At 44.1% G+C, this 13,670-nt stretch overlaps 1 protein-coding gene across 1 annotated transcript in view; it reads right to left on the minus strand.

Annotated features, from left to right (window-relative positions):
* Positions 1-13,670, minus strand: part of klhl29 (kelch like family member 29) — a 373,908-nt gene that overhangs the window by 93,388 nt on the left and 266,850 nt on the right. The window contains exon 10 of the mRNA XM_080745146.1: positions 942-1,140. Coding sequence (XP_080601272.1) covers positions 942-1,140 — 199 coding nt within the window. The remainder of the gene's footprint in view (positions 1-941; positions 1,141-13,670) is intronic.

The raw sequence follows: 13,670 nt of genomic DNA on the forward strand, positions 1-13,670 counted from the left end.
AGCCTGAGTAGATGATAAAATGACCAAATGTTTTTTGAAAGTGGAATATCCCTTTAAGTGTGTCTGGTAATAATATTGTCTTCTCATTTTGTATGTCTTTGGCAAAAATGTTTTTTTCCTTTTTTTTTCAAAAATGTCCACCACAAGCCAACATGGCGATGATCCCTGAACCCTGGTTTGTTTCTTTGCAGAGGGCAGGTTGAAAGCGGGGCAGACCTGAGCGGGTCCCCAGTGTGCGTGGTGTGTGGAAGCTGGGTACTCTGGGGTCAAACAAGCCTGTGGGCAGCAGAGCATGCCTTTGGCGTACCGGTCTCATGATGATCCTACCACAAAGACAGTTCATCCACTTACAACATTGTGCCTGTGTGTGTGTGTGTGCGCGTAACTGCGCGTGTGTGTGTGTGCGCGCAACTGCGCATGTGTGTGTTTGAAAGAGCGTCTTGGGGATTGTGTACTGTATGTACAGTAAACTGGATGTCTGGATATGTGTGTGAATGTGTGTGTACTGTACCTGTATGTATGTTCTGTACACAAAGTGTAGGCTACTATGTACACACACATACTTGTTCTTGTGTGTCTATGCTTGTGCTTGAAGGATCATGTAGGAGGAGGGTGGGCCGTTGGGGGTTATGAATTATTTGCAGTTGTGTGTGTGTGTGTGTGTGTGTGTGTGTGTGTGTGTGTGTGTGTGTGTGTGTATGCTGTAAAAATCCAGAGTGTTAATGTCAAGTGTAAAAAACGGACCCTTACGGGCACATGTGCTTGTACTGTATGTCCGTGCGTGTAGCAATAACGTTGAGATTTCTGAGGTCTGTCAACTTGACAACCACTGTTAGGCACCAAAGTGAATCAAAACCAAGTGATTTTTCTTTTTTTGACGCCAAGAATAGGGACGCTCGGGTTCATGGTGGGTAAGTGTGCCCAAGGGCGGGGGTGCCTACCTGCAGAGAGGCGCGGTCGGGTGCGTGGCGTCTGCATCTCCTGGCGTGCGTGGGGCAGCATGTGGTAGCGTTTGGCCTCGTTGACCAGGTCCCTGCAGGCCTCCGACGACTTGATGAGCTCCTCGTTGTCCACCACGTTCAGCAGGTAGGACGGATGGATGAACGGCAGACGCACCCCGGCCAGCAACTCCGACATATGCTGCAGGACAGAGAGAGAGAGAGAGAGGAGGAAGAGAGATATAGATCAGGGAGAGAGAGAGAGAACAAAAGAGAAAGAGACAGAGGGAGTGAGAAGATGGAGAGAGGGAGAGAGATGGGAGGGAGAGAAAGAAGGGTAAGGATGGAGGGAGGGAGAGAAAAAGGGAGAGAGAAAGAGGAAATAGAGAGGGAGACAAGAACAGAGAGAGAGAGAGAGAAAAGCAGAGATTAAGTCAGACAGAAAGGTAAAAAACAAGCATGCCAGCAACAGATTAAAAGATGGAGAGCGAAAGAAAAGTGGGAGTGGGGGTGTGAGAGAGCAGACAGCAGGTAGATTGTCAAGTAAACTAATCAGAACTAAACGTGTCGGCAGCAAAAACAGAAGCTGAGGGAACGAAGACAAACAGTAAGACGTTACATGTTAGGACGGCGCGTCTCCAGTGTGGGCAGAGAAAAGGAGGCCACCTGTTAACAGTAACACAATAACAAACTACTGCGTCTGGGATGGAGGTAAGGGGAATGTGCACATTAACACTTCTTATAACCACTTTAGCTCTGAATACTTTGTTGCATGACGGGCGGTGTGAGCTTATAAATCTTTTTTCCTGTAACCCATTTTTCACCCAGTGCCAATGGCCTAAGCTGTAATCCTGGGCGCTGCTCTCCCTCTGCCAACCTGGGGAGAGCCCCGAACTGCGGCCATGCTTCTTTCAGTGCATGAGGAGTGAGCAAGCCGCTTCTTATCACCTGACAGGGGGCAGCTTCCCCGGTTGGACGTAGTGCGTGGAAGGAACATGTTATTCCAACCAGTTCCTTTCCACCACATCAAGCATTATAGAGACCAGGATTACTGCATGTTTTTTGTGAGGGTACCTACCCTAGAGGACATGGGGAGAACATGCAAACTCCACAAAGAAAGGCCCTTTCGCCAACCCACCTAGGGTGTGGTTGCTGATGACGCGGAGGAGAGAACACGCCCACAGCGTCCCCCTGCGGGAATCGAACCCAGGACCTTCTAGCAGCAAGGTGACAGCACTACCTACTACGCCACCATGCCCCCCTATATGTGCGTGCGTCTGTGTGTGTGCCAACATACAAACATACACGCGAGCATGTGTGTTCTCTCTGCACATGTTCATGAGTGCTCGCTTAACACAAGAGGCAGGTCCGGCTGTTACCATAGCAACTGTGGCTGTTCGCGCCTGCCTAATGCTTCTTTCATATGGTGCTGTACTGTATGTGCGCGTGCATGCACAGTACGTGCGTGTGGAAGTGCACATGTGTGTGTATGGAGCCGCTACATTGAAAAGTATTAAAAAGAGCTTGTGATTATATAATAATGACATTAGATACATTGGAACACTTTTCCCCCTCCTCATTTCCTGAAAAGAAACAGTTTTGGACATACTGTACAAAGTGGATATGCTGTCGGGCAAAAACCTCAATATCTCCATATTTTAAATGTTTGAGTTTTTTAATAAATGAATGCCCTACTTCATCATACTACAGCGTCAAAAGTATCAGATTCACAAGTGTTTGACCTCGTAGATATGCTACTTTTGCCATCTTTGAATTTGAACCCTGAAAAGAAACAGTTTGGGACATAATGAGGTTTCCACCCGATAGAGACGGTGTATATGTCTGTGTGAGTATGGTATATAATGTATACAGTATGTATATGCGTTTGTACAGTATGTTGGTGTCCATGCATGCATGCATGCTTTCATACATGCGTGTGTCCACCGTAACCCTATGGGATTTCCCCCGTCTGTCAATAGCAAACACTGTAAACAAGCTCCGACAAGAGGGAACAGAGCCGGGAGGAACCTGACCCCCTTGACCTCTGGGCTTACAGCGTTACGCACAGAACAACACACTGGGAGGAACATCACTCAAGACAACAGATTATGCCTGACATGATGTCTTCTCCTCTCACACCTGAGGGAGGCAAGAGGCTCTGCCTCAGTGCCTCACGTCCCGTTTGTTTTATGCCAGTTTTTTCTATTCCAGGACCCCCAGTTTGATATGTATTAGGCCACGGGCCGTTACAGACCCCATGAGGGTCCATTTGGACCCCTGGTGGCCCCTGGACAGATGCTTAGAAACTCTGCTCTGAGCCACGTGACCAGAGAGAAGGAGAGTTAAAGGACAACTTAGACTTAGAACTAGATTGTAATTAGAGAAAAGAAAAGGTGAGTGTTAAAATGTTTTCATTTACTGCTTTCTATTGTTTTAGCGATTTTAGTATTTTGATTTCATTGGTTGGGGCGGGGGCATGCATACAGGTGGCTAAATAGGTCTTTTCAGACACAATAAGCTGGCAATTTCTTTGTTACTATTTACCAGCCCTCATAAGTCACATCTTCCCATGAAAGATTGCGGTGCATCTTGGGAATGGGCTTATTGTGTCTAAAAATACATATTTAGCCACTTGCATGCATGACCCCAACCTGGGGGCATGCAAATCGTTAAAATCACTAAAACGATAGAAAGAAGTAAATGAAAACGTTTTAACACTCATCTTTTCTTTTCTCTAATGACTATCTAAAATATGAAGCCTTGTTGTAAAAAAACTATAGTGAACAGTGGACGTCGAGCAGCACAGGATCTGCAGGTACAGAAGTGTAGAATCTACTTTGGTTTGGCTCATTGGACAATGCAGCAGCATAGAAACACCATGAACAACAGTGATAGGAAAAGAAAGAGTATCAAATATGCCGATGACGATGGATGTTTATAGTCTCAGACTTATATCAACACTCAGGATTTACTGCATATCTATGTGCATCAAGGTTTGTGCGTCGGTGTGTGTGTGTGTGTGCGTGTCTGCCGCAAGCTTAACTCCATTTTACAGATGGGAATGTTTGCTTCCTTCTTCCACAAACACACACACACACACACACACATGCACACACACACGGTTTACCCAACAGTTAATCAAACAAACAGCTCAATACCTTCACAAACATTGTCTGTCTCGGGCCGCGAAGTCAAAGCAAAATCTACTTAGCATACTGAGCCATTCCTAAGGGCGATAACACAACCGCAGCAGAAGAAAGAGTCTACATACAAATTAAAGCTACGTACTCCAACATGCTGCTGGGCTTGGCCAATCGATCCAACGGGTAGCTTCCCATAAGAGAAAAGGGTATATTTCACACACGTGTCCTAGATTTTAGTTAACGTCTGATTCTTTTCTTAGTTGTGTGCTGGGATCACGGCACGCACCAAAAATGCAAATCTACCTAGGATGGACAAGAAGTACTGCCGAAAGTCAAGTACTTTTTATTCATAATGCACATTTAAAAACAAAGGCTCACCAAAGTATTGCACAGCATATAAAACAAAACACACAAACATAAAAAGACAGAGCATACAAATAAAGAAATATCAAAACAAGACACAAATAGCTGAAGGTTAAAAAACGTGGGAGTGTAAGACAGCATAAAAAGGCAGGAGGATTTCAAAAGGCCAGGGAGAAAAGGAGTGTTTTATGTCTGGGTATTAAAAATGAAAAGGCACGGACGCCTTTCAGCTCCAGACAGGTGCGTGGGACTGTGAGGAGCTTGTGGTCAGATGATCTAAGGACCTACCGTAGTGCCTAGTGGCATTGAGCGGATGGCGGAGGAGCTCGGCTAGTGCTTTAATTAAAAATATATACAGTATATTTGTTAAATTCGGTTCTGTATTTGACTGGGAGCCAATGATGGGAAGCCAAAATGGGGGTGACGTGATCATACTTTCACTTGCCAGTCAGGAGTTTAGCAGCTGCGTTTTGGACAAAAGGTTAGAACTAGATACTCCTGGATACAGTGTGTTGCAGTGTACTCCAGGCGGGAGGAAATGAGAGCACAAGTGACTTTTTTTCCAGATCGTGGGTTGATATAAAATATGTAATTTTGGCAATCTGTCTTAGTTGGAAAAAGGCTCCTTTGACAACGACATTGTTCTGGTTGTCAAATTGAAGGGCAGAGTTCAGCAGCACACCCACATTTTGACATGTGGTTTACATGTCAGCGGCTCAAGGGGGGTGGTGAGGTTATTTGTTATGTGCCGGAGACAAAAAGGATTATTTCTGTTTTATTGTCATTGAGCAAAATGGTCTGACATCCAGGTCGGCAAGGCAATCTAAAAAGCAGCTTCAGTGAGTGTGTTATCGTCAACTTTGAGAGGGAGGTACAGCTTTGTGTCACTGGCGTAGAGGTGGAAAAAGATGAAGTATAAAATGGGGCTTAATAAGATGGAGTTACAAATTGAAATACGTGCAAAGGTTAAAGTAAAGGTACCTCAAAACTGTACAGTACTTGAGTAAATGTACTTTCCACCAGTGGATTTGGAGTAGACTGCTCACTCTGCGTGTCTGCTTTCTGGACCAAGAGTTCTCGCCTACCACTTCTCTGATTTTGCCCTGTAGGGCTTGGATGTTCCTTGCAACATTGTCTATTTCCTACTCATGCTTGCGTCCAACCTGCAAGTATCTGAGCACAATCTGCTCACAGGATGTAGGCAAAACTGTCAAAAAGTTGTATTTTGGAGAGTTGTGTATGGATTTAACTTTTTGGCAAAGCCATGATATTTTGTAAAAAAACTTACGCCCAGGGTGCAGAATATAAGTTACTGTACATTTGTATGTTTTGGGGCCAATTTGTGGATATGTTGCGCAAATATTTGTCTTAGCTGCAAAAGTGCGAGGCTCTCTTCTCCTGTAACCTACACCCAGGTGAGCAAACCTCCACCTTCCCATGAGAAATGACCACTCTGACCCTCAAACAGTTGAGCCTTTGAAAACAAAACCCTCCCATTCAGCAAAAAAGGAAAAGTTGTGTAAAATGACAAAATTCTTTCGTATTCGGGTCAAGTTCGATTAGAATGATCCATTAAGTCGCGGCCGTACGTGCGCAGGTCCACTGAAATAGCTGCTGCGTGGCTGACCGTTCTGACCCGCTGGAGCTAAATTAAAGCTGTAAGTGGGCCAGCTTCGGCCAGGTGCTGCCCTCAGCAGCACAGAGGATAATGCCAGAACGCCTGCATGTGTGTGTATGTGCGCGTGCATGTGCACACGCATGTTTGGGTCGGCGTGTGCTCCTGGCCGCTGTGCATGTGGCCTCCATGTGGAACAGCCTTTAACCTATTTAGAACGGGTACGCTAGATTGTGTATCATTAACTTATGCTTTAACTATTGAAAAATAGCAGATATACAAGCTCACAGCACGTTACCGAGTGCCGCGCTGCGAGCTTGTAGATCTGCTATTTTTGAAAAATCGTGAACATTAGAATTTTGCCCCTATTCTATAAGTGTCTTTTGAATCCTTCTAAGATTTTTTGAAAAACCTACGTTTCCATGTCAGCAATCTGGCCAGCCATCGTCAAAGAAAAGGTCCTTTTCACTTAAATGGAGCTCAGTTAGTCTGTTCTTGAGAGACTACTATGTCAGTGGTTCTCAAACCTTTTCACGTGAAGGACCCCCAAAATTATATGTATTTGGCCACGGACCCTCATCTCAAAATATTTAGTTCCAGGGACCACCCAGAAGCAAAATTTTAGTTACAAACGTTCGCTTTGAAAATACATATATTCAAAGATTTGCACACATTTTCACAACCTTTTCAAAAATAGCAGATCTACAAGCTCGCAGCGCGGCACTCGGTGCCGCGATGTGAGCTTGTATATCTGCTATTTTTCACTGGTTAAAGCATTCAATAATTATAGCCGGCCTAAATGGCTTAATAAATGCAGGGTCGGTTTTAGGGATTTGGAGAGAGGGAATGGACGCAGGGCTTCACACCTGTCAGCGGGTCTGGAGGTCACGGTGTGCTGGACACACTCACTCACGTAGAGCCACAGCTGTGGACTTGGTTGCGCGGCGGTGCCACGGGCACCAACAATCTACAAGCTCACGACACGTTGCGCTTTGACGCAGTTATGAGCTTGTAGATCTTTTGTATTTGGTGCACAACACCAAATATAGATCAGGCATTACCACTTTTGTGTGTGTGTGTGTGTGTGTGTGTGTGTGTGTGTGTGTGTGTACAGTATGTCTGTGTGTATCTGCATGTAGGTGTGTGTTCAGATATATGTGGGTGTGAGCCCTTCACTGGGCCGATCAGTAGTAATGGATTGCGACTCATCCCTCATCAGCTCCATGCCAACACACACACACACACACACACACACACACACACACACACACACACACACACACACACACACACACACACACACACACACACACACACACACACACACACACACACACACACACACACACACACACACACACACACACACACACACACACTGCAGCTAGTGCACCTACAGGAACTTTGCCAACTTACCAAACTGTTTTGAGAACACACACACAAAAGTAGGCAGACAGCATCTGGCAGCCACAAACCTACACAACACACACACACACCTGTTCTAACAATTTCCCTGCACTTGGCAAAAGCCTTTGAAATGGCTGTAAAACCGAAGCAAAGAGACACCATCTGACATCTGCACAACTCAGTATGGATCGCACGCACGCACGCACGCACACACTTTATGGTTCTACACACCACACACAAAACAATAAGCGTCACATAATGATATTAATAATAATAGCGACCATAGGTCGCAGTTAACTATGAAAACCGGCACATCTTGTCCACGTATCCGCGTATCTCTGTAGGTCACGCCTGTTACTGTGGTTCCCCTAACACATCACTGTGACATCACAGGTCTATGGGTTTGTTGTGATTATGTGACCATTTGTGACTACACAAATGGGTGCTGTTATAAGTAACACTTATGTTTAGAGCTAGGGTTGTGTGTGTGTGTGTGTGTGTGTGTGTGTGTGTGTGTGTGTGTGTGTGTGTGTGTGTGTGTGTGTGTGTGTGTGTGTGTGTGTGTGTGTGTGTGTGTGTGTGCGAGACAGAGAGCATGTACATCTGGTGAGATGGATATGGGAGTTTTCTACAACTCCGTCTCTGATCCAAAACAGACTCTCTGTCTCCCACTCACCTTCTCTCTCTGTTTCTGTCTCTCTCCACCTCTGTTTCTGCTTCTCGCTCGTCCTCCCACACATGCATACAGTATATCGACATTGAAATGAGATCCTTGCTCATACTGCTAATATTCAAATCCTATATATCCCCGCATCAAATGATAATCCTATTGTGCTTTGTGCAAGCCAGTCTATGAAAAACCGCCCCAATTGATAAACAAAGGATAATAAATAAATAAATGTATGTGTAATTGTGTGTGTGTGTGTGTGTGTGTGTGTGTGTGTGTGTGTGTGTGTGTGTATTACATACAATGTATATACATACTATATATATATATATATATATATATATATATATATAGTGAGTTGGCTCTGTACTAGGCCCACTCTTTTTCCCTCTAAACCAAATCTCTTTGCCAAAAATAGGCAATATTAGAGAGATTGAAAGTCGAAGTGGATAAGGGATAGTGAACAGCGAGGCGGTCATTATTCAGAAATGAACACAGTGATGCAGGACCTCAAGGCGAAGCGGAGGGGTCTTGAATCACTCGCTGCTCATTATGCCGCTTATTACACGGCTACTTAATAAAGAAACCAAAAACTTGACACAGAGTAAAACAACAAGAATTATTGTAATTGTTCAGAACTTCATTTGCTTCCGCTAAAGGAAGTAGTCCATTAGCTTGTACAGTTGCCACGGGTGTTGCAGATGAGCTGATTAGCAAAATTATTCAAGTTATTCATAGTAGCAGCCTGCTGTCGAGAATAAGACCGCTGTGCTGCTGGGGGGCGCCCACTGGCCTACTGGTCCAGGCGCATACCACCTAGGCGTTGCCACATAGGCATGGATGCCCGGCGGCGGCGCCGGTTCGATTCCCTATCCGGACGACCTTTGCCGCGTGTCACTCCCCAAGTCCCCATCTCTCCCCCCATTTCCTGTCAGTCTACTGTCCTATCAATAAAGGCATAAAATCCCAAAAACAAATCTTTAAAAAAAGACTGTGCGCTGTGCTGTGCTGTGATTGACCAATCAGAATTGAGTATTAACCCAAGCCTCTCATCCCGTTTGTATGTGAGAGCTGCCGATAACTTCTGGGAAATTGAATTCACTGATAAATTCATATAAATTAAACTATTCAAGATATCTCTTAGCCAAGTGGAATCACACTGCACACCATTCCTGATGAAACCGGTCGATTTAACATATGGCTTGAGTGTGTGCCACAAAAACTGTGGGAGTAGTAGTTTGCCAACCTATTTTAGGCAAATCCAATTATTAGTACTATACTATTTGTGTTTGTTGTGAAAACGATTATATAGGGCAGTGGTCTTCAATGTTTTCAGTCTAAGAACCCATTAGTTGAGAGGGAGATGAAACAGGGACCCCCACAACCTTTAATAAACTTTACCTTTCACTCTGTACTTAGTCTGCTCTTTTTCCCCTCTACACCAAAGCTCTTTGACAAAAATTGCTGATCTACAAGCTCACAACGCCTCGCAGTGCGAGCTTGTAGATCTGCTATTTTTGGCTTAAGTTCTCAGAATATGGACACTAGGGTTCAAGTGGTTAATATAAAAAAGAAAAGAAAAAAGTTTCTGTCACTCAAAGATTTGGAGGATCCCCTGTAGTAACTCTGAGGACCCCCACAGGGGGTCCTGGACCCCCTGTTTAAGACCCATGATTCCGAAAATGCAACCAAACCCTGTATAGACAGCCACAGTACTGTATGTATAATACATACTACAGATCAGTCTTTTCAAAACTCAACTTTTTTTGCCATCAAAACTTGGAGAAGCTCATTTTGAGACGGGTGCACGTCATCTTGGTGTCAAATGTGTCAGGTGCACTGCCAGGTCCTACAAGACCCTGTGTGAATCCCATGGTTCACGCTGTCATTTATGTGCCAGTCTGTGCATTATGTTTAGAATCTCTGTGACAACGTACATGTCACCACTGGGTTTATACGGTATATACTGTAGACAGCATATAGACAACGCACCGTATAATGTACATGGGTACACATACTACATGCACACACACACAGTGACACACACAAAGCATCAGGCAGGCATGGGAGTCAAACTGCGCCCATACACACTCCACTCCAATCACTTACACCCACGATTTTAATGGTCCAACTATGCAGCCTATTTGAGCAGACTGACACTCACACCCGCAGCATGCTCAGTACATCTGCTGCTGACACTACTGCCAAGTTGTCAGTGAACAAACACCCACCATCTTTCCTAGCCTTCACCCATACTAGCATATAGGTCTTCCCTATGTCAGCATGGCATTCAGTGTGGGTACTGCATGGATAGCAGTCATGTGCAGTAAGTACTCAGATTAGTTTTTACTTTAGTAATACTGCAAAATAAAAAAAATGTTGTTACTAGTAAAAGGCCTGTATTCAAAGTATTGACATCAAAATAGACTTACAGTACTATAACCAGTAAGTCGGGAGATAAGTGACCGCCAGGTCGCACACACAAACTTTAGAAGGCAATGGTAGCCAATCAGGAGGGAATATGGGAAATGGGACAGATCCATGTTGATGACATGACTGAGATACTGTGTACCGCTTTGCGTGATTTTAGGGCAAAATCTGTAGGAGCAGTGTCCATAAATGTGTTTTGCAAGAATCTGCCTCATTGTGGCGCTAGAAGAGGGCCATGTGAGTAATGAGGGGTGGAGGTTGTGGTTTGGCAGCCAAGGATTGTGTGTGCAAAGTCTCGCTTGGATAGGGGCAACGGTGGCAGAGATATGAGTAAGGCAAAAGCGTGACGTGACGTGACGTGACGTGACGTGACGGACATACTGACTGACAGCCGGTGGAGGTTTTGATAGTAACTGCGACCTGACGGTCGCAATAAAAGTACTCATTATGAATGGCCCATAAAAAAAGAAAAAAAGATCATGACTAAAACCATATCCACTTAAATCATATACTAAGTTGACTGTATTCCCATGGGTTATATACTGTACAAGAACCCATCCTGTGTTGCAAGCTTGTAGAGTTTTTGCCAAATGTTCTCTCCAAAATAGCGATGCTACAGTAGAGTTCAAGTGGTTTAGACTAACTGAATAGATAACTAATTTTTTTAACAACGACTGGAATGACATCCCACTGAGATTTGTTAACTGACAATTTATGGTGAATTAATTTCAAAATAGCTTCTTGTTTAAACCTAAAAATGGTAATTTGCAGGAGGAGCACTGGTAGCACTGACAGAGTCAAGTGTATTGAAGCCCTTCCAACAGTGCGTTTTGCATTCATTTGCATCCCTTATGCAAGTTTATAAAACTGTACGATAAACAAAAGTTAAATGTAGAGATCTTGAAGGCCTTTATAAAACATTCTTATCTCAACAAACATGAATAATTGATTTAAAACATACACACAGTAGTATGTAAAAAATACATGTATTCATGTCATGTACCTACATATTGGTGCTGTGGGGTAGAAACCTTGTATATCCAAATCAGTTACATTCCAGAAAATGGAAAGAAAGAACCTGTGTTCCAATGGATGCAATGTAATAATCTAGTCATAAGCTCTTGTTAAAACCGTTAATTCGTTCAATATTCATAAAACCCACAGACAGACACTTACACTTCCAACACGTTTTTTCAAAAAATAGCTAAAATAGCCGATCTACAACTCACAATATGTTGACGTGTAGATCGGCTATTTTCAAACAACACTATTGTATGCCATTAATTCACGGGGGGGGGGAAAAACATACAAAGTTGAAATATATGGAGATACAAGGTTTCTGCGCGACAGCGAGCGAGGATATAATATTCTGTACCTACATATTCATCCATCCGTGTTCTTTCTTCCATGACCTCTAACTATGCCACCAGCCCCGTTTCCGCAGGCTTTCTGCCTCAGCAGAGCCAGCAGTGTGACAGTTTAGCTCAGCGCTGCTCTGCATGCCGTGTGGCACATGTACTCCTGGGATCAGCCTTAATAGTGGCCTGCCTGCCTGCTACGCTGAGCCTCTCCACAGGCCTCCCGCCTGCTGAAGTGACCTCCAGGGCTTTATACCTCCGTAATGTGCTACCGGTCAGGCACAGGCAGTGTGTGTTAGTGTGTACTGTACGTTGTGTGTGTGTGTGTGTGTGTGTGTGTGTGTGTGTGTGTGTGTGTGTGTGTGTGTGTGTGTGTGTGTGTGAGAACTTTTATCACTACGCAATGTCCTCACAAAATTGGAGGAATAGATCATTTCCCCGGTCCTCACAAGATAAATGGTTGTTTTATGGTTAAACAAAGAATTTTGGGTGAGGATTAGGATTAGGAAATTAAGAAGTCTGATTTATACTTGTCGCACACCAAAAATTGTTCTACAAGCTCACGCTAAGACACGTTCAGTGCACGACCCCTGCGTACACTGTACAACTAAATATAACTCAGGCTTTAGGGTTAATGGCAAACAAAAAAGGGTAAAGAATAGCATTTCGTCACTGTTGGGCAGAAACCTTGTACAGTATCTTTCAAATTTGTACACTTTTTCATAAAGTAATGCCCTGCCTAATCACACAACACTGTCACACTCGCACAAAACAAGTGAAAATAGCAGATCTACATATAGCAGTAGATCTGCTATTTTCACTACTTTGAATCATTTTTTAAATGATAAATACAAAACGAGTTTTGGACATACAAGGTTTCCCCCGACAACAACGATTGATAAAATTGCCATCCTAAAATACTGATGTCCTCACAGGTATATTAACCCCAGCGTGTGTGTGTGTGTGTGTGTGTGTGTGTGTGTGTGTGTGTGTGTGTCCGTGTCCGTACAGACACGTTCACTTAGATGTTCCGTCAGTTTGCTGTAACCATACGGCGCGGTGAGGCTGATGAAGCTTCCCGCTGCGTTGCACTGCCACAGAGGAGAGGAGTCGCTGTTGATTGGCTGACAGGATATAAAAAGACCTGCTGTTGCTTTGTTTTTTACCCCTTGGAGTTTAGTCCAGGGAGGGAAATCTGTCCAAGCTTGACGGCACGGTTCCTTAGCGCACGACTGTCGACTAAAAAATTCTGGAAATTGAACTTGTGTTCGATTGTTATACATCTTGACATTTGCATAGGGGTTTTTATTTCGTTGTGAAAGACGAGGTACCCTCGCTTCACTTGTGTTCCCTCTTCCCTCGGATCTGAGATCGCTATCTTCCTGCAATGTGGCTCATGTTGTTTACGCCTAAGAAGAGACGTCCTGTTTCGCAGTCTGCCAACATTCACCTGTTGAGACCATAATAACCCATGTTGTCATACACACATCCATTATGTTTAAGGGTAGACCGTATAATGCTTAAGCTCCTTATACTCAAAAGCAAAAAGAACAGATTTACAGGTTTACAGTGGTCACATGCTTATACTGTAGATAGGCTATTTTCAAATTGAAAGTTGAAAGGAGATGTTCCCTTGTAGGGATGTCAGGGACGGGGTTAATGTGGATAATACCACCTAAAATTATCACCGCTTTCAAGTTTCATTTAGGGGCCACTTGGTCAGCAGCGGTATTGCAGCTCATGCTCAGG

This window comes from Nannobrachium achirus (genome assembly GCF_963921795.1).
Source record: "Nannobrachium achirus genome assembly, chromosome: 16".
NCBI classification, from domain to species: domain Eukaryota; kingdom Metazoa; phylum Chordata; class Actinopteri; order Myctophiformes; family Myctophidae; genus Nannobrachium; species Nannobrachium achirus.